The 26,582-nt window shown below is 35.8% G+C and overlaps 1 protein-coding gene across 5 annotated transcripts in view; it reads right to left on the minus strand.

The window, feature by feature from the left end:
• milt (trafficking kinesin-binding protein milt) overlaps positions 1 to 26,582 on the minus strand; it is a 46,483-nt gene that overhangs the window by 11,426 nt on the left and 8,475 nt on the right. For 3 of the 5 annotated variants that reach the window (XM_074088031.1, XM_074088032.1, XM_074088030.1), the window contains 4 exons: positions 21,784 to 21,888; positions 6,449 to 6,525; positions 4,696 to 4,860; positions 1,963 to 2,161 (listed from right to left, as the gene is read on the minus strand). In XM_074088031.1, the coding sequence (XP_073944132.1) occupies positions 1,963 to 2,161; positions 4,696 to 4,860; positions 6,449 to 6,525; positions 21,784 to 21,888 (546 nt within the window). Of the gene's footprint in view, positions 1 to 1,962; positions 2,162 to 4,695; positions 4,861 to 6,448; positions 6,526 to 7,325; positions 7,536 to 18,814; positions 19,196 to 21,783; positions 21,889 to 26,582 lie in introns of those variants that run through there. The other 2 variants (XM_074088034.1, XM_074088033.1) reach the window with 2 other exon arrangements.

Below are 26,582 nucleotides of genomic sequence, written 5' to 3' on the forward strand. Positions count from 1 at the left end.
AATGATCCAGTTTATATTCAGATCTAAATTTACATTTCAGATAAGATATCTTAAATGTTACGCGTTCAACAAACAATAGAACAAGGTGAGACTAAATGATAAAAGTAGAGCATCTAATGACAAAGGTATACATTTTTATGAACTCTTCAAAAAATGTTGCTCTTCTGCGACTCCTCTTTCTTTTTTACCCGATGACTTAAGACATGTTGGAACAAGTATGGTCTGACAGGGTGCAAACCTTATAGAAAACACGCTGCAAGGCCACCTTGTGCCATCAAGTCTTTATTCTTCTTTCTTCGTGTTCTTCAATCTTCGGAATATTAAGAGTATGTTCACCACAGAAAGCATTTAGTAGACAACATTGCATATGATACTTGCTATCTCATTTCGTATCACAGTAAGACCTCGTCATCTGAGAAGTTCCTAATCAAACAATGTCAAAGACAAATCAGTGTTTGTTGTGTTTTCGTTCCTCGCCACTATCGTTACTTGCCGTCTTCCTTTGGTCTTCCTTTTTGCGTCAAAAATAAAATTACATAGGTCACAAAATATTAAATATAGGTCATGAACCCCCATCGTTGGTGAGAATATATAAAGTGCAACGAGAAAATAGCACAAGCCGGAAAGTTCATTAAACTTCTTATTGAACACAAACAAACCGATTTATGTAAGCCAATAAACGATAGTTAAACTACATGAACGTGTTTTGTTTCTACAAATCTGATTGGTCACTTCACTTCATATCAAGTAAATTTAGCACAAAAGCAAAAGATATAGAATTACTTATCAATTTTATTATTATTTAAACAACGATTACGTGATAAAAGCAATAGGTTTTTAATGACATCCTGCAATTGGCACAAGCTTAAATTAATAATCTCTGGAATACAATTGAAAATAGAAATTAAGAGTACGTTAAGTGACCTGGAACTATCACGATTACAAAAACTGGCCATAATGTGTGGCAAATATTCAGTATTAAGTTTTGATCGACTATTACTCTCTGACTTATAAAGGCTACTAGGCTGGGAAGATGTTTTTAAAATACCTGTCCAACGATATCACACTAGACGAGACGACTAAAGGAGTGACTAATTGATCTGAAATTTGGTACGGATACGTAGTTTAGATGCCAAACAACAAAATATACAATCAGCAAAAGACTTGAAAAAAATAAAGCTAATGGTGAAATTTTTGCAAAAACTTTATATGAAGAGCACGCGCTGCAATAGCTTATTTTACGAACAATTCACCTTATAGTAGGGGAGCCCAACAGGAGATTTTGCGTTTTACTCAAGCGCGTCAGAAAACCATATAGAGAGAATCCTTGCACCATGTAATGGACCCTTAAAATAGGGGCGTGCGTTGAGGGTAGCCGATCAGATTAGTAAAAAACAAACGACCCTAAGAAAAACTCGAGCGCGTCAGATAAACCTCGTAAGTCCCCGTGTACTTCACAAATTACAAATCAATGGTAAGAATAACCGAATGAACTTTATATTTAATTATGTAAGTAATTTTCAAAAGCACATTACTTAGTATTCTCGCCTCGGTCTGTAGAACTATGTATGATAAAAAAGTCAGGACTTACGAGGTTAAGACAAGGTAAGTTAATTTCATGGAGAAAAGTGTACATTTCAATAATTTGACGATTTGAGCGTGACATACAAAAATGGGAGTCATAAAATCTCGAAATATTCAAGCGCGATTTTTTATTTTATTTAAAAGGAAATCCTTTAATTATTATGGAAAAAATATAATTTTGAGATAAATCTATTAATTTTTCAAGCCTAGATTTGTATGCTGTGAAACTGTGATAACCTGGAAACTGTAACAGAACCTTCTACCATGCCAACAAAAATGTGCCCACGTAAATGAAATAAAAAAAAACGCTCGAATGACCCATTGTTTCTATGGTAGAAACCCACAAATGCCGTAACCATCTGTTTCAAGTTGTCTTACCGAGTTGGTGTGCAATGTCTCGCAGCAGCTGCCGCTCGGCCAGCTCGGCGCAGTCGGCGCCGGCGGCGAGGCGCGCGGCCTCGTCGCGGAGCGCCCGGTTCTCGCGCTCCAGGGCTCCGGTGCGCTTGCGCAGCGCCGCTTCCTGAGCCGCCTCCTGCTCCGACGGTGAAAGAGTCTCCTCTGTATCATTTGTCAGTATCTGTAATGGAATTGGCCGCTTAGTTACAATGACTGCACAAAGAGATCCACCTATCCTATTATGTAAGGTTCTTTTTTTTTTAGTTTTGTTATTTATTTTTGTTGTGCCGAATTTTGACAAATAAATTTCTTTCTTTATTTATTTCTATCTATAGCTTCGCATACAACAATTTATTGTTTACGTGTATTCGTACTTCAAGAGGCAAAATAAAATAATCCAATTGACAAGCGCTCTTGTAAGCTTCTTTCACGGCCTTAGGTAGTTTGGACAGCCTTAAACGCACTAGCACTAAAGTAATGCTGTCTTCACTATAAATAAAAATTGTTATAAATGTTATAAAGTTATAATAGAACTAATTCCGCAGCAGATATCTTATACTCGTAGTGAATACGGAGCTCTATAGCAGAACAAAGCTGTGTAAAATATTATGGTTAGTAAACGTAACATCAAGTTTATAGAGATTCTCGTAATACTTGCACTTTTATTGTTGTTTAATCTATGTTTAATGGCACAACAAAACAAATTCTATTTCCTTTTCCTTTCAACTAGTAATAATCATATGATTCTAATTCCATTGAATTATTTCATCTTCCTGATTTAGTCCGGGAATAAGAGGGTAGCTGGATAGTTATATTGGACAGTCTCTAGTGATTCGACCAAGTCTCTAACTAAACTTTATCGATCATATCGCGAACTTCGTCCATTTAAATAGTTATTAAAACAAATCACTTTCGACGCTTCTTAGTTTTGCATTCCGCAGGGATATGATCAAGTAAAAATATTCCTAATCCTTACAACAAGACTTACAACGACAAACTTAATACATTTGTTTATCTATAAATATACCAATAATATTTAAGAAACGTGAGCGCGTAAAATATAAGTTACGTAACGTACGCAAATTTGAAAATTCCATTAGAAGCTTTTAGTTTTTTTTTATAATCATAGTAGGCAAACGAGTAAGGGACACATGAGCTACTTATAGGTCAATGAATTTTTTTCGGCATTGCCGTTCTCTCATTTACTACGCACTTTCCCACCAAGTCGTTACCCTTTACGTGTCATTGTTAGTGTTAGTATATTGTTTCAATTCCAATGTTTTGAGGCTATTGTTATTTTTCATATCTTATCGTGAGAATTAGCAAAGGAATGTTGAAAAAATGTTCAGCATTAATACTGACTTAAGTAATATTCCATTAGATAAATATTCCTATCAATATTGAGAAACTTGGTCACTCGAGCCGGATACTTAATAACAAAGTTATTAACTATCGAATTACGATTGCTTTCTAATCTTAAACAATAATTCGTATTTTACTACCAGGTAACAACTTCGCTATAACAAACGCAGGAGGAAACCGTTTTTAGTTGGAACCACAATCGATTTCTTCTCATCGTCTTTAACGAGTAATAAGGCAACAACGTACCTTATTACACACAACACGACTCACGGGTACTACCCGATCAACTAATTACAATGTAGCGCTTTGTCGATGAACGCAAAACTTCAACGACATTTGTGTCGCGGAAGTAATTAAGAACTCTGAATTTGAAAAGTACAACGCTTGAGGTATAAGAATTATTATTATAGGCGTGTGAAAAATATACAAAATTACAGCATCAAAAACTATGCCGTTGGCGTGACATCAGCAGTAGGAACTGGAACATAGAATCTTTATTCGTTGGCAGAAATGACCTAGTTACATGGCAGCCAAGTTTCGATATTTTCTATAATTCAAAATGGCTATAGATGGGAGAGCGAAACTATCTGCCTTAGTCTATTTTTCTTGAATATTATTATAATAATCTAGAACTCTAAAAATCATACGACTTCACTTTATTCAAAATTTAGCCAAATAATACAATACCCGATTAACTATACATAGCGAAATTGGGAACAGTGGCTGAACTATCCCGTGCTGTGACTGTACATGTATAATTCTTCTGTATGTATTAGCAATTAATTATCTATAATCGGCAGCTAGTAGCTGAATGTTGCGGTAAGCCAAAAGATTCGTAAACAAGAGAAGAAATAAGTTATACAAAGTGTTAATTAAATAATTGCAAAACCTCAGACAACTTAATAGCCTTTTTTATTTTTAGTTAGTTTTGTATTTATTTTCAAATGCCTTAATTATTTAAAAAAACATTTGTATTTTTTGAAAAATCAATAATTTTGCTTAATTTCTACACTAGTCATTTGTACTTGTCAGTTGCACTTCGCTGTTCTTAGAAGAAAATGAAATTGACAAAAAAACGGCCAGTATTAAATTATCTAAATAGTATGCAATCACGCTGAAATGTTCAATTGGCGTATGCCGCATTCGTAACTTTTAGACTGGGCACGGTGAATGGGTGGGTGAAGGGATAAAAAAAACATAACCGGCTTAGTGTAATCTACGACAGATTTTGAACAAACTAGGTACTTTCAGGTTTTCATTTAATTAACACCTTGTATGGGAAATATTTTCAAAATTGAAGGTGACAGCGAAAGAGACAAATGTAAGGTCACTTCAAAAAGAAGAAAAAGTTACCTGGAGTAAATCAGTCTTGGCAATGAGGTCGTGCCTCAGCTGAGTGACGTGGTCCCTCGCGCCTTTTAGTTCGCCCTCCAGAGAAGTGACCCGTGCTTCTAGCCGGCCGTTGGCGGCGAGCAGCTCCTTACCGATGCGGGCCGTCAACTCTAAGTCCTTCTCTTTCTATTTATATAAAAATAATAAAATATTAGCTATAAAGTTTCGTTCCATTTCATAGCGTTCAGTATTTATTTATTGCAACATTTTATACAAAAGATTTATAAAAAAATGATGCCCTGTTGGGGTGTAGCAATTTTAAAATTAATCCATTGCGTTATTTTGATATAAAAAAACTAACAAGAGTACATGTGAAGGTGTAAATACGCACAGATAATTTGAACAATAAGACCCATAACCAAAGAAGAAAATCGCTGAATGCTTTTAGGTACTCTATTTCTTTGCATACAATTCAAATTTGAACTTGAAAATCAATATTATAATGATAAGAGACAAGATTAACAAATTTCAAATTATTGTAAACTAAATTCTACTGCACTATTTTTCTTCAAACATTATCACTATTCGATTTAAGTTTCATTATTAATTATACTCCATCGGTGTTCATTTTACACATATAAAAAGCCGAATCTTTTGAAACTTAACTTTGAAATTTAGAAACACACCCTAAAGGCAGCTTTATCCCAAGGAAAAACTTATTCGACTCGAAAAATGCTAACCTAAAATAATATTTATTCATCTAGGGATAATATTCCGAGTATAACAAGAGTGGGAGCCGCCATTCCGCCGAAACGTTGCCTTTAGCGTCGTATTGAATAAATAACTCGCACCCTAGGGGGTGCCGGTTAATTTTCCGGATTATAAGATACAGTCGGCAGCAGAACAGTCGCAAAATTTCTTATAAATTCCCTGACAACTGTTTTGCCAAGAGAGTAAGAGTTCGTATAGATTTTCTACACCTTCAATTGTCAGCCTACGTCTGTTCCTGACTGTACGTTGCAATGATTCGATTCATTATTCACAATTTCACTGAAGCCACATTGCGTCCATTCTCCTCAATGCCAACCAATGACACGAGAGGTTTCGAACGAAATAGGTACGAATAGTTTTGTGGCGTACTCTGCTTAGGAATCTAGATTAGATTTAAGTATCCTCGTTCTTTTGTTTTATTCGTAATCAATAGCGATGACGGTACAGAAAAAAGAAATTATTTAATCTAGAAATTTTATCTTGAGTAACAAATTGCTAATATTTATATAATTATCATGAATAATGAATTCCTATCGAACTGATACAAAATACTTCATTACGCTAGTATTAGAAGATAGTGAACATACGCGTGCTTATAACAGATAGACTACACGTGAATAAAGCCCGATACTTGGATGGAGTACTAAAGATACGCCGCGGAAAATTGAACTCTTCATAAGTTTTCATTTCCAATTATATGTTTCGAATCCTTCCAGAATTATGACACTTTATCAATCTAACGTTTTAAACTTTCGTGATTCTCACTCATAGTCAAAAATACCATAAACGGGACCACACTTCAGTCTACTCGTGACCACGGCAACTGTAACGTTGCCGAAACGTCGAGGTAAATATTACTCGTGTAAAAATAGCGTGATAAGTCCCGTTTATGGTATTTTTGACTTTATCAATCGTTGAAAGAGAAACCTGATAGTACCTTCAATCAATATGCGTACACATAACAACGATAGCATGAAAAGATGTGGAAACAATGGATACTTACTTCTTCTAAGAGCCGTGTTACCGCTTCGATGTCATTGTAGGTTTTTGTCATTTGGCTCACCCTGTTGCTGCATAGAACTGTGGATGAAAGTATAATTTTGAGAACTTGGTTTGGGAAAACTAACTTCATTACTGAAAGGGGGTAATAGTTGTATAAGAAAAAATATAAAATAAAATTATACCAACTAAATATTTTTACTGCGCCAATCAATATTTCAGCTTTTGGGCCCTTGTTTGAGTAACATTATCATATCAATAATGACTGGAATGACTTCACAATTTCAGTTATAAATTGTTATTACGTGGTCATACAAGTATGTATTAAATCTATTGCGAAATTTGTTTTGTGTACTATGTAGGTACGGTCAAAAGCATAAATATATATACGTTACCAAGACGTCAAATATATCCATACATCTTTATGCCACTAAACATAAGGTCGATGTATACATACTTTTACACTATGGCTGTGTATATATTTGTGTGTGCATTTTTTTTTGCATTCGACTGTACCATACCAACGTAAAAATTTTTTTTTCTAATTCACTTACCACCGTTTTAAATTCGTGAACGCAGTTAAAATATTTGTAATACATCAACTAACAATTGATTATTCGTAGGCAGAACAATCATCAATTCATATAATCCTTCATTGGACAAAACAAGTAGTATAATAGTAAAACAGTACAAAAACTACCTCAAAGAACACAAAACATGGCCCAAAAACGGCGAGTCAATGAAACGCACGCTAGCGTAAACACAGAATGGCGATTCCTTTACGCTTTGCTAGCCGGTTCCAAACTTCGATAAGATATGATAAACACTAAATTATTTACATATCGACAGTAATTGCTCGATATGGAGTTAATGATACTAACCAGGGAAGGTTTTATCGACATCAGATCGTGGCGAATTCATCGAAAATGTCCGATGAACTGAGCTATGACACTGTTTTTACATTATTGGTGAACTCGATAGTTCATGGAACGATAGGTGTTTCATCGATAAGCAACGTGGATTCCGTAGCGACAGACACTAGCGCGGGGCGACCGATCAAGTTGGCGACTAGTGCGCCAGCGAGGCGACGCTCGCCGCCACCGCAACGCGGAGGGCGAGCAAAACAAACTGTTTTACTCAATTGTCTACACACATGTGGGAAAATACAAGTACCAGCAAAAGAGACAACATACAAGTGCTTAACACATAATAGTACTGATAAAAACAATGCTTTACTTCGGTACACATATGTTTGTCTTCTAGTGCTTGCAAGCTTGCAACTATCACCCACCTACAATAAGTAGATCAATGATAACATCTATCGAAATGATCATAATATAATATATACAATGTGCTATTGAGGAAGCGATGATAAGCACTCATCATAGAATTATTTTGTACCTGACTGAACTAGTACGTTAACAATGCTTTTGTTATGAATTTACGATTTATTGATAACCTAGATTAATCATTTTAAGATACAAGTGATAAATAGGAGATATTTTTTGAGAATAATCAACTACGTAGTTTACTTTCTAACTGTGGGAACAGAGGGCAATGAGACCATTGAATGTGGTGGATGTGATTTTTTCGCACTGTTACTTAACTTCAAGATTACAACGGATATCGATTGTGATGTATTCATGGTTGTCTCTCACACGATGCAGAAACCCATTTTTTGTCAACACATTTTCCGTGTTCACCTCTTCTATGACTCTATATTGTCATGTACTCGTAACGATAGACTAAACGCGTAGGTAGGTGCCTAATTATTACCTAAACAAATAAATTGTCAATCTTGTCTACAATGTATCTAACGAAATATTAAATGAGAAGTATTAAAGTATCGAGTTGTCATATAGGGTATATAGATAGGTATGCACTCAATTTTGATAATGACTGTAAATAGACTTATTTTCTAGCCAATCTCGAGACAACGAGAGAGTCGGTCAAGGTTTTACTACGGCCCTTGATAAGCGGCAAATTAAGCATGTATTAACTAAGCGTGAAAACAATGTGGTGAAGCACCTAAGGTCGGCATTGCGCAAAAGGAATGACCAATTAAAGACGTTGATCTGGGGGCAACATTTATGGATAAGCGATCGTGCGACCGACGACTTCGTTGCATACCTCGGTCAAGGAGCAATGTCCTGATGACGCGGAAGTAGAGTCTCCCGAACCTGTCGCGCGCGACGTGGTAGAGGAAGTCCGGGTACTCGCCGAGGCACTCACGCAGCTCGGCGTCGGGGAGGAAGCTCAGCTCTTGGAAGAGCTCGCGATCGAAGCCGGGCGGCGGCGAGGCGCGGCCCGCGCGCCTCGCGCCCGACCCAAAGCCCTCCGCCGTGACGCGCCCCGACTCCGACCATCGGTCTGCCCTGCCCCTCTTACCGCCCCATGCACTCCCACACACGACTGTCTGCTTACACTACACTAAACTCTTCTCTAACACTTTGTCCATTCAATTTCTAAGTAGTAACGTCAATGAATTTGTGTTCACTGACGCTAGACGCGTACTCATATTCCCGCTCGCCTAGAGCAGTTTGATGTACCTAGCGCCTGTAAAACGTCCGACTTATATATGTGAAAATTCCGGCAGACGGCTGACGTCCGTCGGGGGCGTATAAATAGTTCCACTGAAGCGCAGGTAACGTCGCTCTATGCTTTAATTCCAACTAACAAGTATAGCACGATATCGCTGTGATAACAATTTTAATCATAATTCATAAACAACCGTTCACGAAATAGTAAATGAAGTGAGATTTTGTAAATGAAATATTGATTTAATGTAAAATTGAGGGCAAAGTGAGGCGCGCCAGCGTTACGGCCACGGTATACTGAAAGTGGTTGGATTAAATTACCAACACTCGGATTTTTATAGCTGTCATAACAAACACGCATAAATAAATTTTGTTGTTTTCATAAACTTTATTAAAACACTAGCGTTTACCCGCAGCTTCGCACGCGTAAATCATTAGATACAGCAGTTGAATTGAAATACCGGGATTTTATTAAATTCTCGTGGGAATTCCCTAAAATTACATCGTGGTTTACATTGACGTTAAATTAAAACACACATGCCAAATTTCATGACTCTAAGCCCAGCGGTTGTTATTTCAAGATTTTATCCCTATCCCGTAGGAATATCGGGATAAGAAATAGCCTATGTGTTATTCCAGATGTCCAGCTATCTACATACCAAATTTCATGACTCTAACTAAGCCCAACGGTTATTAGTTCGAGATTTTATCCCTATCCCGTGGGAACATCGAGATAAAATGTATCCTATGTTTTAATCCAGATTATAAACTAACTTTTTGCCAAATCTCATCCAAATCCGTCCAACCGTTTCAGCGTGAAGAAGTAACAAACATACTCACTCACTCACAAACTTTCACATTTATAATATTAGTAGGAATAGGATAGGATTAGCAGGATTAATGTTTTTTTTTTTTTAGTACATGTTGTTTACAATAAAAGGGTAGCAGGCGATAAATTATACAGTATAAAAAAGCCGTGGTGGCCGAGTGGTTTGACCTATGGCCTCTCAAGCAGAGGGTCGTGGGTTCAAACCCCGGCTCGCACCTGAGTTTTTCGAAATTCATGTGCGGAATTACATTTGAGCTTTATAGTGAAGGAAAACATCGTGAGGAAACCTGCACATACCTGCGAAGCAATTCAATTGTGTGTGTGAAGTTCCCAATCCGCACTGGGCCCGCATGGGAACTACGGCCCGAGCCGTCTTATTCTAAGAAGAGGCCTGTGCCCAGCAGTGGGACGTATATAGGCTGTGTTGATGATGTTTATTTACCTACCTACGTACACCAATCTAACAAACTCGTTGACGGCAAATTCGAGTACCTATTTTACTATGTACCACAGGGTTTTTTTTGTATTTATCAATTAGGTATCTCAAAATTTATCATTTTATAAAAATAAAAAGTTACCTTTTTAAAATTCGTCTAACACATACACATCCAGTGCCGTCCTGTGATATGTTTATGTCAAAACAAAAAAGCACGAGCCGATAACAGTAAAAGGACATTGTAATTTGGATAATTCCATAAATCTTAACTATCACAACTTTGCCTAATAATTAATATAAAAATTATCCCACACGTTTTAATAACTTCACCGATGTCATTTCAATGATAAACTATTTTTCTTAATTAAATTGGCAAAAAAAGGTTAGTTTTTTTTAAATATGGCTGTGGCTATTAGAAGACAATGAAATAAAAAAAAAGGTTGGCTAAGTAGTTAATTGACAGCCTTATTGAAACTGACACTTAACGTGTTGATCTTGAGCTTCACTTGACAAATGATGATAAGATTGTAAATAATTAATTCAGCGCATTACAAAATTGTAAAAAAAGTTACCATTATTTATAAATTACAAAATAAAATTTATAAAGTTTCTATTTCACAAAGCTAATTACCCCAACCTTATTTCCCAACTCAACAAAATACGAGTCAAAATACTTGGTTTAAGTACTGTATAGGTAATTAATATTATAGGTCAATACCAATAAGCCTCATGGATCTAATCGATCTAATCTACGTTAACATCAGTTAGCTAGCTTCAAACAAGACAAAACCGTAATTGTAGTTAATCACAATGAACTCTATTTATGATAATAAAATGCTCACGTAATTGACATGCAGACAATACTCAATAAATATGCATATCTCACGAACTGTCAAGTTGGAGTAAACACACCACGAAAACAATGGGAAAGGTTTACATATACATATCTCGTATAATAAGATTCATGTTAAAATGGCAGCTTTTAAAACAACAAAACCACACCGCTCATTGAACAGCTAGTAGCAAATATTCTGATCTGAATATAAAAATAGGAACTCAATTATGAAGAAATAGGACTTTTTGACGAATTTTATACAAGCTTTTATTTAGTTTCACATGCCCCGTTGTCTGTCTGTCTGTCTGTCTATCTGTAATCAAATCTTGCAAGTTAAATTCGACTAACTTCCAGTAGGTAGTTGGATTGACTTGAAATTTGATATACTTATGAAAATTGCATGACAATACAATGATCTGGTAGTGACATCCAGGTAGACCGGCCAGGAGCGTCTCCACAGGACGGAACTCTTCAACGGTTAATGGCATCGACTTGAAATTTGGTATGAAAAAGTAGTTTGGGTGACAATACAAGTACAGTCAACAAAAAGTACATTCAGCAAAAACAAGCTTGCATTCAAAATGAAAAATTTACCAAATTTTATTACACTTCGTCCTTGTAAATATATCTGTCTGTAGGTATTTGTTTAACAAATTATTTAATTATTCAAAAAGTCTTGCAGTACACTAATGTATTGGAATAAGTTCGAACAGATTTAAAAGATTCCCAGGTTTTGTGGTTACTGCTTACTTTAGCGGGTAGGTAATCTAATACAAGGCAATTTGTTAGTTTCACGGACAACTGGAAAACTAAGTAATTAAGCTAATTGCATGTTTTGTTTTTTGACGACAGCAAATATGGTAATTGCTAAACACGCTTCAGCACTTTGTAGTTGTTAATTGAGTTTTGGGATGCGTGTTTCGCACTTTGGCTTATTTTCAGAATCGTGAGCGTAGAACGAAGTAGTTTGTATATGCCATTTATTTTAAACACGAGGAACAAATATATGATGTCAGTTCAGGTTTAAAGTAAACAAACTGAAGCAATGTTAATTTACCGCAAAAAAATGATCGTCAGCAATAGAGATCTATATACCTATGTCCTTATCTTCGATGCAGTTAAATGTGGATTAAGTAATGCTGATGGCTACCGTAAAATTTTTGCACAATGCGAATAATTTGCCCATGAAATTAAGTAGTTGGGTCTTAAGGTCGGCGACGCCGCACGTGATTCAGCGACTGACGTCACGCAGCCTTGCGCATGCGCTGCGTTCGCCGCCTGCTAAACTCTACTCGGGCGGGGGTATTAGGGACCTTTCACAAAAACCAGCACAAGTATTGGCAAGAATTCGATCCTAATGTCGTGATCGGTCAACTCGTTAAATAGCAAAAGCCAAACAACAGTCTCCACCATTTAACGCTCCGCCTTTTCACGCGAAATGTAACAATCTATCTATCTATCTAATACCTTTAAACGAGTAATTCTTGTATATATACCGGGTGTGGCCTGTAACACGGACAAATAATTAAAACATACATCGTACTCGTCAAACTTAGTTCAGCGACTTTTAAAAATAATTAGTTTTTTTATTTTTATTACACTTTAAAGTTTATTCGAAAAAGCAATGTAAAGCAATTTTTTTTATATTTGTAGTGTGACAGGCGACGTCAGTTAGGTTCTAAGATGGCGTACATTCAATTTACGATTAAGTTTGTTAGAAAAAAATAACAAAAGTTAAGCTATAATTTTAATTAAGTGGAACCATGATGATCGAATTACCGGTGATCTATAGAGATTCTGTTTTTAATATTATCCCCGGTTCTGGGCCACACACTGTATATAATCAGGATCTCAGAAACAGCTCCAACGATTTCGATGAAATTTGGTATGTGGGCGGTTTCGGGGATGACAAATCGATCTAGCATGGTCTTATCTTTGGGAAAACGCTGGTTACCGAGTTTTAGCCCGAGCAAAGCTCGGTCGCCCAGGTATGTACTAAATTATAATGAAGGGAATGCAATTGCAATTGTTTAAATGATGGAAGGAAATTCTACTTGGTTCTACGGCGGAGATAAAAAATCAATTTTCCTCACAACTTATATAAAAACGCAACCTTGAGAGCCGTAGCGCGTCATCACTTTTTTCTAACAACAAAGTCACGATATGGCGGTACCGTACCAGGCTACCAGGATCGTATTCAATCTTTTTTTATTGAAGTTGGTTCATTAACTTTGAGAAAGACTCATTTAGCGTTAGACACAAAGTGGAGCGAAAGTGCCATGTTTAGTGAATTACGTACAATACCTACACATTTACTGTACACTACACATTTAAAGACTGTGCACGTTAAAATCCGGGCATGCCTGATCTGGTGTATCTTTGTGATGAATGCTTATTTTGAAGCAGCACTCTTTTTTAAGTAATTAGTGGTTATGAAACTACATACTTAATAAAAATATAATCATAATAAAAAGTTAGGGCGTCTGTGAATTATAGCTTTATATATTAGACTGTGCCTAAATTATTTTGTACATCGTCTTCTAACGGTCTTTTCTAGGTTTTTATGTATAATTTATATATATTTTTTAAATTGGACAATCCACTTTATAGCTTTAACATTGTCTTTTCACGACAGCTAATATTTTTCGAATTGACTTCAGATTGAGGTAGTTTGGAAGTGTTTTAACTTTGGTGAATTTGCCTTTTTGAGAGAAAAATGCCTCCCATATAAAAACTACTTTTGGTGCTTGGATTAGAAAGTTTTCCCGACTCCCCCCAGTAGAAAACAGTAATCATGATTTTTATTGGAAAGATAATATCCCAATGAGCGTAAAACAGCTTGTGAAAATATAAATACAATTATTTTGTGGCATTGAAGTTGAAAACGAGTGAAGATTATCAAAAAACGCTGTGCAGAGCAATTTAGGCACAGTGAAATACATGAAACTAAAACTCACAGACGCTCCAACATTTTTATTGTGATTGTATTTTTATTATGTAGTTTCATAACCACTGACTATTACAAAAATTGCTGCTTGAAAATTAGCATTCATCACAAAGATACACCAGATTAGGCATGCCCGGATTTTATCGTGGACAGTATTTAGTATGATGACAAGTAGTCTCGCAATTTCTCCGAGCAACCTCCATTTCTTGGCGTCTCTCTTTATCAAGGTTAGACAGACATGATGGAGATCGACCTTGACCCATTTTGTGCCGTGTTTACCATATAGATATACAGAAATAGTATAGTGTACTTTCCGATTAGAAAATAAATTGGTATCGGCAATCGCTTGGAAAACATTACCCGATTAGCTCCCACCATTATAGGTTACCGAGCTATTATTTGGATACCGTTTTATTTAATTGTTTTTTTTTATACATATGTACAGTCAAGGGCAAAGATATCGACACGGCCAAAGTTGCAAAAATATGTATACACGGTCTTAATGTTTTTTAAGTGCATAAAGTCGTGTATACATATTTTTGTAACTTTGGCCGTGTCGATATCTTTGCCCATGACTGTATTAGGTAACTTTGACCTTTGACTTAGTCTTTATTGAATATGCGTGATATATGTATTACTAATTTAACAACAAAATAAACAATAGCAATTTTTGCATTAACGGCTAAACGAATATTTAAATATGCGAATTTATTTACTGTAAGATAGCATTAAAAAGGATGATTCGCGTCAATTACTCGTTAAGTTTACTTTAGCACGAAACTACTTAAAATTCTTAAAATTAAAATCTAAATTATTGATAAATTATGAAAATTATAAACTAAAATCTTCGATCTTCAGGTTTGCGGGTAGGTTAGTATTTGTATCACCAAAACTTAGTTGCCCACAACTCAGAAAACAAACATGACTGAGTCTTTAAATTTGTATGTATTGAAACTATGAAAACTGTGTACCTAGATAATTATTGTGAAAAGGAGTATTTAGGTCATGTGCGAAAGATTATTTGAAATGTGATTCCTCAAACCTAAGCATGACCGCATGGAGCGACACCTTCAGATTAATGACAGTGAAATTTCTGATCAATTAAATAAATACAACATTTCTACGCCACCGACGTCATCATTACAAAAAGGTTATCAGAGGTTAGTCGACAACAAATAAAAACGAAGAAACGCACTAATGGCCTGGCAGAGAAACACTGTAGTCTCGAGTTAACTTAAAACAAGGCGATTTCTTTTAGTAACGGTGTTGGCATTTGAGGCCAGTGGTTACTTTCACGATCAAGTGCAGGCGTCTGCAGCGGACAGCACGCGATCAGCACGACACACGAGCACAGAACTAATCTGCATTATAACCACGCGCCTGACTCCGACGTCCACTTCCGCCGAAGCCATAACAATAACTAACTGGCCAGTAGCCACCGTACTAACGGCCGGTTCGAATCGAATCACTGCGATAATGTTACTTGACATGCCGAAACTGTTAGCATAACACTGCCAGTGCGCATGTCATAAACTTAAGGCCGGCCGCTGTGATACGAGTCTGACTGCTTCACCTGCATAGCCGCCGCGAACTATTCAATTATTCATGTGCTGAATTTGCTTCTTGCTTCACTAATTACTCGTAACATTCTAAAGTAAGAAAGAACCCACTATAAAAGGAACTCGTTTGGTAATACCTGAGCGAATAGTCTCAGTAAAGAGGTATTTTTCTAAAACACACATGCCTAGTATAATAACAATACTAACCTAACTTAATTTACAGATTCGCATGGCCTAACTAGAGATCTTAAAAGAGATGACATGATATTGACGGCTAAGGCAATCAGTATACACGCCTGTTAGGGGATTGATCCCATGTGACCCCCCCCCCCCCCTTCGGACCGCGCCTGAGCTACTGTATTGTAATCTAAAACTCAATTATAGATATCAATGCTGCCTAAAGTTTTATTTAATCTGTCATAAATTATACAATGATGTTTTCTACTAAAGTGTCAGTCACTCATGTCATTCATTCCGAATATAAACCTACCTACAACATTTTAACCTATTTAAATAATTGAAATAAACTCAAAAACCAGGTAATTAGCAGCCCCATCATCTGTCGCCGGTTTCTTGGAGCCTGTAGAAGGGCATTAATCTCAAAATATCATTTATCATTGGTTTATCTGAGTACCTAATAGATAGTTTTCAATGTCATAAATCGCGGAAAAACCTGTTAAACTCAGCATTACCGGAAGTCACTCATTACTAGGTTGTTATAGTGAATAGGAAAAAGGCAGTTGTCATTAAAAAAACATCCATGAGAAACTGGTCATTGACCTTACCCTGTGATATTAGTAATTAATCCGGCAAAATGCGTACCATTATTGTAATAAGTATAATCGAATCATTAGGTTCCTGACTCGCCATAGAACGCTATCACATTATAGGTAATCTATTTATTAAACCAAAATACTAAAGTGACAGTATGAAATGTCAAATGTAAAAATAATGTGACCAGCAGCATAATACGAATAGTGCTGCTCTCTGATTTCGGTTTTCGACATTATTGCAAACAATCGGTAAAACATAAGATTTTATGGAAGCAACAATAAAATTAAAGCATTCTATGTTAAATAGTTATTTATGAGACGTAAAAAACAGGTAACACATGAAACTTCATTTTAGTATCTTGGTAAGAGTTAAAATGATTATACTTGTCAGGCAACGTGATGTTCCCTGAAATGACGATAATGTGAATGAAAATTACTACAGTATATTTTCCGTGAAGGTCAAGATTCGGGTGATCCTTACAGTCAATAAGTACGTGTTTAATAACCATTTATTTAAGTTTATTTTCGATTATCTGACCAGTCGTCTATACGTTATACTATGCCTATCCAATTTATTAAAAGTGTAAACAAACCGATTTCATCAAAATTCTTGTATAAACACCCACTGGATCGAATCAATAACACATTTATATATAATTCGTGTATTTTAACTAGATGTCTAATCACTTTTTTCAACAAAATTCACTTGATTTCAATATTTATTTTTCATTTGAAAAATCTTCGTCAAAATCTGACGTTATTTCTTGATTGAAACATGCGTATAATCTGTAGTAGCATTAGACTAGCGTAGAGATGGTGGAAAATTTGACTTTTAAAAAATCGATTAATGTGCGGATGAATAAGCGATTTTTATTTACTTTCCTTAAAATTAAAAAAAATGTTTTTGCTTTTATAATTGAATAAACAGTATTTGGAATTAAATCAAGTATTGTAAATAAGTAATAAAATAGTCAAAAATACGTTGATCTATTCAATTAATAAATAATCGATTTACTGAACAGATTAATTATTTTGCAATAGGTTGTAGGTTTTCACATCACTAAATGTCTATTGGTCGGGTTAGTCTTTGTTTACGCTTGCCATAAATTGGATCGGAATACAATTTAATATCAACGTGACACAAGTTTGACTTGAACACATATTCGTAAAAGTATAACGATAAATCGTCAGATCTTACCTATATCTCGTACATATTGCCAAAACTATTTTTAGTCAGATTGACCTTCAACTTTTTAATTGAACTTTAATCAAATAGTGAACCACCGCCACAACTCGCAAAGAATTTGGCGGATTGACAATCATGATAATACACGTAGTAATTGCGTGAGTAAAAATAATCAAGTCTAATAATAGAAGCTACTATGAATTATATGTAGGCCAGATATAAGCATCGCAAAGATTGACTAGAAAGTAAGTAGGTTATCGAATACTGCGGGATTTATTTATGGAATGTCAGTTGAAAAGTAGTTAGAGGTGTATTTTCGGAACATCGCACGCCTCTCAAAATTAGTTACCTTTTTTTGTTATTAATTTAATTAGTAAAATTACATTAGGTCTTATAGTTTTACTTGTTAGTGTATTTCCCCGAACATGATCAATGCTGTTGCATGCCTGTTATTGGTGCATGAGCGGGGGCTATAACTTATAATTTAGATTAATTTAAATGTCTTGTTCATGTACTGTTGGCATGTCTAATAAATAAATAAATAAACATAATTTATAAATCGTTATTTTGGTTAAAGATAGAATCCAGGTAAAGATCATCATTGAACTATAAAACTTTCTATTTATTCATTGTCTCTGTCTTAGTAAACGCTAAGGTCAAAGATGATACTGCCTGGCATTGAATGAAATTGTCTAGCATTCTTCTTCCAGTGTTCTGCTCCATAAGGTATTTTTTGCAAAATTAGCGCATCTGACCGTATCGGTTTTATATTTGGATTCTGTGGATTAATTCAATAGGAGTTTACTTTTTACATGGTAATTTGATCATAAAAACATTCTGGAGAAATCAACTTTGAATAATTATTGTCACTTAACATCAGGTAAGATAGGGGTCAATCACGGTCAGTTTTACGTAAAAATAAAAATATATAATCTATATTAATAGCAATATTTCTTCTATCTACATATAAAGCAAGACTACAGTCTACAGTGTAGACAGTTAGACACACATAACTACATTGTTGCAAATTAAGAAGCTTACGTTATGCTATAATAAGGTTATATACTGAGTAAGTATGTAGGCCTCATAGCCAATGACCAGTCATAGGAGTGTTAAGTAATGCATTAATATAAGATTACGTTGAATACGTAAGATAAATTATAATATTACATATATTACGGTAACTTGTTCGTATTATATTTGTAAATATATGTATAGTAATCAAATCACTAATCAGGCAGTAACGTAGAATAAATAAATCCCCTCACGGTCAAGATAACAAGAGCGTCGGCAGCTGTTGCGCGGGGCGGCGCTGCCGTCACGACGCCGCTCCAGACCTCAATCGATGGTACGACGACCCAACTTCTACATCATAACCTCCGGTAATAAACGTACGACAATACTCGAAATTTACAGATTAATTGAAAACGAAGTGATACGGATACGACACCCGAATTTATTATTTCTACATGCGTGAAACACGATCGATATCGGACGCATGTGGGCAGTCGTCTTCATGTCAGGGTATTGTCGCGTGTGACATGGGAAGGTGCGTTATTTGGGTGCAACGGTGCAGCTACCGGCGTTCCGTATTTAGCGATGGCGCGGGTGAGGCGGCGGTATCGATCGCGGGCGGCACGCGTGTCGCGGCGACCGGCGCGACCGGCACTGCGCCCGCCGCGCGCCCTCGCGCCGCGCACGCGTGACACACCAGCCGCGGACACGGCCGCAGCGGGCGGCGTTATGTAAACCTTTACTGCCGCACTCAGAGACCTTAATGAACAATTTACCGGAAAGTCGATTTTCTATATACAATGAAAAATTCTAAGAATGGGCAGGTGAAGCTTCACAGAAAATTGATATTTAAGCGGCAGACAAAGCTTAGAAGTATATCACAGCACCAAATACTTACACATCTACACCTTGCTTGTAATTACATGCAAAAAAAAACTTGCAAAGCAGCTTATTTGTAATTACATCAATAAAAACAGAATAAACTATTTCGTTACAAATGATAATGATAACCAAAGATGAATATCAATAAAAGGGTGAGGATTCGCCTTTCGTGACTTATTATAACTTTTCCGACCCTAAGTATTAATTTCTCTCGTTCATTCCTAAAGATGCATTCACCTATACCGATGTGATACAATCGTAACATTGTAATTAAAAACAAAAGCGAGCCTATTTTTGTTAAAACCCTATTTCAGCATGCGAACAGTTTAACTATCACCAGAATAGGTACATAAAATAGTTTATTAAACTTGAAATACAAGAATTTAAGAAAAAATAACCATATAAAACTTAACTATAAACTATAACTACCTAACTTAAAAACTTAATACCTACTAAATTAAATCTAAAAAAGGCCCCCGTGGCATGGTGCCCAAGAGGCTGGCAGCATTCCCTCGTTGAATGGCGATGGCGATTCGTTGAGAGATAGCTGCCAGCCCTTTGGTCTCCAGTAGCGTCCACCAGGCGCTTTTGCACTTCTTTAAAAAAAAATTGTGCGCCGGGACCCCAAGGACCCAGGGTCTCAAATCCGGCAACGAAATTATAGTAAATAGGAAAAGTACAGAAAATTCTCTCCACAAACTCGTTTAAATAAATAGCAACTCTTGATACAAACAATAAAGTGCAATTCCGGTCGCACAGCACAAATTTACCAACAATCATATTAACCTAAAAGTTGCCTCTCTTTCTATAGTGTATCTCTTTTCTCTTCTGACTACCGCCGAGTAGGTACTCATAGCTTCATACCTAAAATTCACAGTGCGCTAGTCCTCTTACTTATGTATTACTATATCTGGATTGGAGTCTGAACCAGTGTTGCCTAAAACAGTAACGAGTAATGAACGTACTTTCTATCTATTCAATATTGCTACCAAGGCCAAGTGAATTTATCTTGTGCTTAATGCAAACACAAGTGCATTGTATACCTACTTGAAAACAATTAATAACATCGATTAAATTAAGTTAAAAGGTCGTCTGTAGCTTTGTAATGAACAATTGTTTTCTACAAAACAAACATCACAATTAATAATCTGTGCCTAAATGCGACTTACTTTTCGCAATGTTACGTATGTCTCAGTTTACTACACGCATTTTTTACGCCTGATTAAAATTGATTGGCAAAGTGTCACAAAGACAAAAGCTAACGAATAAAACGTTTTAACGACATCAGTTAATTTAAGTACAAACCAAAAGTTTATTGTCGTTTATCGTAGCTATTCCAGTCGACGACAGGGCCCGCTTTCACAAAGCAAAGCGCTTTTAACAGCAATTGCGCAAACTCGGGTACTTATTTCACAACAATTGGGACGGTTTGACGAAGCCTTGTAGGGGATCACATTTCACCATCAAGGGCTAAAGTTTCTGCTACCCCGAAATAATGTGAAATAGTACATTGTGTCACGAAATTTATTTTTGTTTTCCTTTAGGTGACTTACAAAGTACTTAGAAATAAGACTTGATTTTGATAACTGGAAATTAAACTGTTGTTCTTCTGACCTAATGCCTGAAATCTTTTGTTTTATATTTGGCTTTGTGCTTACATAGAAAAAACATCACATGATGATGATGACGATGATAAGAAAAGAAAAATCGCCATCAGATGTTTCCAAGCCAAACATATATTAAGTGCCTGAAAAATTGTTGGAATACAACCTATTTGAACAACTATCCGTCACATCTACAACATTATTTAAACAAGGGCGACTAAATACTAATTTAAGGTACTTACTTATTATGATTAACTTAACCTAGCGCTGAGATATTGAAACTAATTGAAAGAGATCTCGAAAGCTATTCGCCATAGTTTAGTTTGGTAATATAATAAAATTGAATCAATTTTACGAAACTGAATCTACTCGATCGATGTCAGTTATATTGATATAGCTCCTCAAATTAAAAAAAAAGACTGCAAAGTTGCTTTTAGATTTATGACTGTGGTTTAGTTTGTACATCTTTAGTTAAATATTTAATCCAAGATAGCCAAGCCAGCCAGTCCTGGTAGGTACTCAAAATATCCATTTGACATAATTTGTCTCGTATGGCGTTGTTCATAATATTTAACGACCTACCCATTCCCGGATGTGAAATAGATGTCAAACGGATCACTTCACTCTTCCAGCGATATTTTTAGATCGTCAGAAAAATGACATTAAGTGTCTTGAATATGCCTCAATCGAAAATATTTCAACATAAATAATATTAAAGCGAGTGCGGGTTTACTTACGGAAGTAATTAAGGGTCTCCCTGATCTGATCAGGAGTGAGGGCGAGGTCGTTGTCGCTGACAGGCAGCGCAGGCGTCGGTATGAACCAGTCTTGATTCTCGTACCCTGCAAAACAACATTCATCGTAAATATTCCTTTCTTTAAATCACATCACCTACTTACAATATAAGCAATACAATGATAGCAGACTGAATATAGTAGATATTCCACTTATTGTCAGTAGATTTGACCTCTGTATACGAGTCTAAAAAGGAATCCACTGACACGTTAATACCAAGATATATAACAACGTACATTATGCGAAAATATGACCTTTAGATAAAAGTGGAACCAACACAATTACGTTCCTTATCAAATCACCAACGCTCAATTTTAATATTTTCTCTACATTCTCTACACAAAGAGCAACCGTTATTAAGAAAATACGTCTCTTACTCATAATATACGATTCAAGTCTGGTCCTAAGTAATTCGATAAGATCAATTTGTGCGCGACCCTGAGGCGGGATGAATGACGTCACGGGAGCGCTGACTCACGCCATTCCACAGAGGTTCTTTCATTTGAATTTCTTAGGCCGTTACAAGAACCGTAGTTGTTATAAAAACATTATAAAAGCTACTTTCAGGATTATCAACATCACGCCTCAAAGCTCCGTGGCTTTTATGACGTGTTTCAATGAAAACGATGAAAAATAATTGTATGAAATACCTATATAAAAAGATAACTGGAAATTCTATTAGGTATAAATATTAGGTAGAACATCTTACTTTCTCCAATCTAAATATAAATACTTAGACGGAGGCAGAGCAAGAACTGAATTTGCTTATCTTACTTTAGTTGAAAACGTTTATCTATTTTTTGTTGCAAAAGTTAAGCAAAGATAGCCATAAAACCAGTGTTACGCTGCTATTGTCTTAATATCAATAATCACATTAGTAACGGAAAGTTAAAATTAATTGGCATACAACATACTAGCTACGTAATCGTGTACAATACGATAAAAGTGCATTACACAATGGTTTTGAGTCAAGTAACTTAATGGAGCAAAAGTGTTCAAATATATTATTACATATTCAATTAATGAGGTATACAATCCTGAAGTTTTTAATTTTAACATTACAAAAACTACTTTTATAATACCTAATCTATAGGTATTGTTCCGTTCTTAATACGACAACGCAATAGATAAAGTCATGGAATTACCACGACTTGACCTGCAACTTGTTGCACTAAGATGCGAGATGCGACACCTAATGCAGCAACTTGACAGATGGTATGCAGGGACCGGTCGGGACGCATACTAGGCAGCGGGCGATGACTCGAACGATGAGACACCATTATTTATAGCTGGTCGGCGCCGGCGCCGGAAGCCGCGCCTACAGGACTTAGTAAGACGGAACAAATACGAAAATCCTGGACAAGCACGAAAATCCCGTCTAAACAAAGCAGGATAGAGTCACTTGATTTCCGGCAGCAAATTGCGTTAAATTTCCGAGGTTTTTTGCTCAGTCTTGCAGGAAGGAAAATAATTCAAAATGGCTGCAACGTGACATCAATCGAGTAAACCTTGAACGATGGACTTGAATTTAACAAGATCTCTGTGATATTAAAAAAACAGCTTATGTTATACCATTTTTATGCGACATATTACATTGTTCTCCATTAAATTATAGGTAACTGAACTGGCAACAGTAACCAGTTGTGATTCATAAAATTTGCTTATTGTTATTTAATCTACTTTTTCTTTCATTTTTGCAAAAGTTAAAAAAAATAGGTAGAAAAGTAAAGAAATTTCCAAAATGCATGTAAAATTATAAGATTTCAGGAAATGTTAAGATTCGCATAATAGGAAAGGTACTGCGGTAACTCGCGATATCTATAGCTGGCATTTGGAGAAACTATTGAACAAGTCTCAAGACCTTGCCAATCCACTTAGATATTGTTAGGAAAGACTTGCTTAGCGATGTCGTGCACCGCACCAGGCTATTGAACAAATACAATGTATGTTTATTCTGTTTTATATAAACCTTAGGATTTTAAAATAAACTATTGATATTACAATAAGTTTTCTTTGAAATATTATTGTTCTCATATTTATTAAATGGTTTCGTTGCTTGACCAGATTCGTTTGCTGCAATTTAGTCGATCGAATTTTATATACTCGTATATGGCAAAAAATAATGTCAGTAAGACTAATATATATAATACAGTAATAATTTCAACTAAATAAACATGCTTCATTTTGTTCAAACCGCCCGAGGCAAAGAAACCTGCAATGGGCGAGCCCTACTACTTAATTATCTACAAAATATGAATTATATCAATATTTGTATTGTCTATTTTTTATGCTGTCAAAGTCAAAGTCAAAGTCAAAATATCTTTATTCAATTTAGGCAACAGTAAAAATTTGAAAGTGATCTACGAGAAAAAAAGTTTGGAAACCTTTGCTATATGCTCTGGAAATTCGCAAACCATTTTTCGACACTTTATGGTATCCGATTGTGCTATATTGGGTATTATATTTATAGTCACAACAACTGATTTACCAAAACAAAGTGAACATAGTTATACATTGCTACAAGCTATTTACGTCCCATTTCCAACGTTCGCAAGGAGCCATTGGAACTAAACCAGGGCAAATCTATTTAATGCGTTTTTTTTTCTATAAAATTCGCAATTTCTTAAGTGTTGCTCACATGACGAGAAAATGCAAATATGAATATCTGAAGAAGTTTTTTTTACTGCAATAGGTCTAAATCATTCAAGGGCTTCGCCTGAAAATAAAAAAAAAATGTGACAAGCGAATTTTATGACTTTCGATAAATGATAACAAAACGTATAACTCACGTCTGAAATCAGTGCACGTGTTGAAGCAGCCGCCGAGTTGCGTTGCTCCCAGAAGAAGGGTTACGGATTAGCCCGAAACATGTCGAGCTAAACCCGATTTCAGACGTGAGTTTTCCGTTTCGTTATCTATCTAATCTAAATATATAAACGCTTGTTACCGAGCTTTAGCCCGAGCAAAGCTCGGTCGCCCAGGTACTCATTTAAAATGAATGAGTTTCACGGTAGTTTCATGTTCAAAATATTCGATAAAAATTTGATTTTCAAAATTCTTACATTTGAGGCTGTAGCATAAAAAACTGAGCTTAGGGAGGAAACTTCGTTTTTTTTTTAAATGTCATTATTTCAAAATGTAAGCAATATTTACTAAATCTGAAATTAGTTATTTTGCAAGGTAATTAGTAGCCTATCAGCTGTTGACGGATTATCGTTGCTTCCTGAGACAACATGTATAGTTTACTACTAAATAAATGGAAATCTGTCTTGAGAAGATTGCCGACATTGCAGATTTTTCATCGGGTAAGTTTTTATTCCGTTGTTGCCTAGGGTCGTGTTAATTAGGTTTTTCTTTGTTGTGGGGTAATTGTACATTTCTTTTCATTCCGAGGTTTACCCAACTTTTACTCCGGGTTATGTCGCTCCCGATGTAAGCGTCGACAATCCGGTGGTTTTTTTCCTTCCGTATAACCACGGGGAATGCGGTTCGCGGTATTCACTGCCCTGTGGGTATGGGTACCGAGCTGCCATCCAGGATCCGGGCGGATAAAGTGGAAAAACAGTGGATATCGATGTGGTTCGATTTACTTGGTGTATTGTTTTAATTAACCGTTTAGTCCTGTTTTTAACCGACTTCAAAAAAAGGAGGAGGTTATCAATTCTGTTGTATTTCTTTTTTATGTTTGTTACCTCAGAACTCCGTCATTTATGAACCGATTTAAACAATTTTTTTTTCGTTCGTCTAGGAATGCTTTCAATTAGGTCCCATAAGCACCAAATCAGGATCTGATGATTGGATGCTAAGGAAATCGAGGGAACTCTTCAAAAGTGTAGGGACAACTATAGTAAATTGGATATATTTAGTAGTAACTCGTGTATTTGCTCTTGAAAATCATCATTTGGTGAAGTGGAACTGATGATGAAGACCACATTTGACCAACGGAGTGACTACTCAGTAACAAGTACCTCACGGATTGAATTTCAATTACTTTAACACAGTTGCTAAGCAATTTAAGCTCATCGTAATGCATATGGTGAAATGAAACGGGTGGTGAAGCACCAGAACTCCTCAAGAATGAACGTCTCTGCATCGGAAAAATATTTTTTTTGTAAAAGGTGACGAGCAGTTAACATTAAAGTATTGTAGCTTAGATCTTTTACACTAAAAAGCGTGAAAAAAAAAATATAACAAAAAATTGAACCGACTACAAAAAACCATGAAAATAATTTTCTACCACTCTGAAGTCGGTGCCTCAGCACGAGACAGCAGGAGTGATTGAAGCCCGAGCCAATTTTTTTTATACCGATCTAATACCCAAAATTAATACTCAAAGTACTTAGTTTTTCTCATAGTCTGCCATAATTTTCCCCAAGTTGTAGGCTAGCTACTAAAATCTACATGATCATGTCGATATAGGTCCTAGTATCATACTTCTAAAATAGACTTGTTAGGATTTCTTATTTGTGCTACTATTTTGAGTGCCTTTTGTATTGATATTGGCACTGTGTATAAATTTTTCAAAATTCCATACGAGGCTTGCCATAAGTGCTCTTATGACCTTTTCGTATCCAATTTCGGCCCAAATATCTATTTTCTTTCTACCTACAAAATTACTAATGTTATGTTTTTAACTCTGTTTTAAAATTTAGACCACTGTGTACTAACTACCTCGCAACGTGTGAAACTGATTTACGTTTTTTTTTATACATCTCTCGGATTTGTTTTTTTAATATACCAT

The sequence above is a fragment of the Choristoneura fumiferana genome, chromosome 5 (genome assembly GCF_025370935.1).
Source record: "Choristoneura fumiferana chromosome 5, NRCan_CFum_1, whole genome shotgun sequence".
Taxonomy (NCBI): domain Eukaryota; kingdom Metazoa; phylum Arthropoda; class Insecta; order Lepidoptera; family Tortricidae; genus Choristoneura; species Choristoneura fumiferana.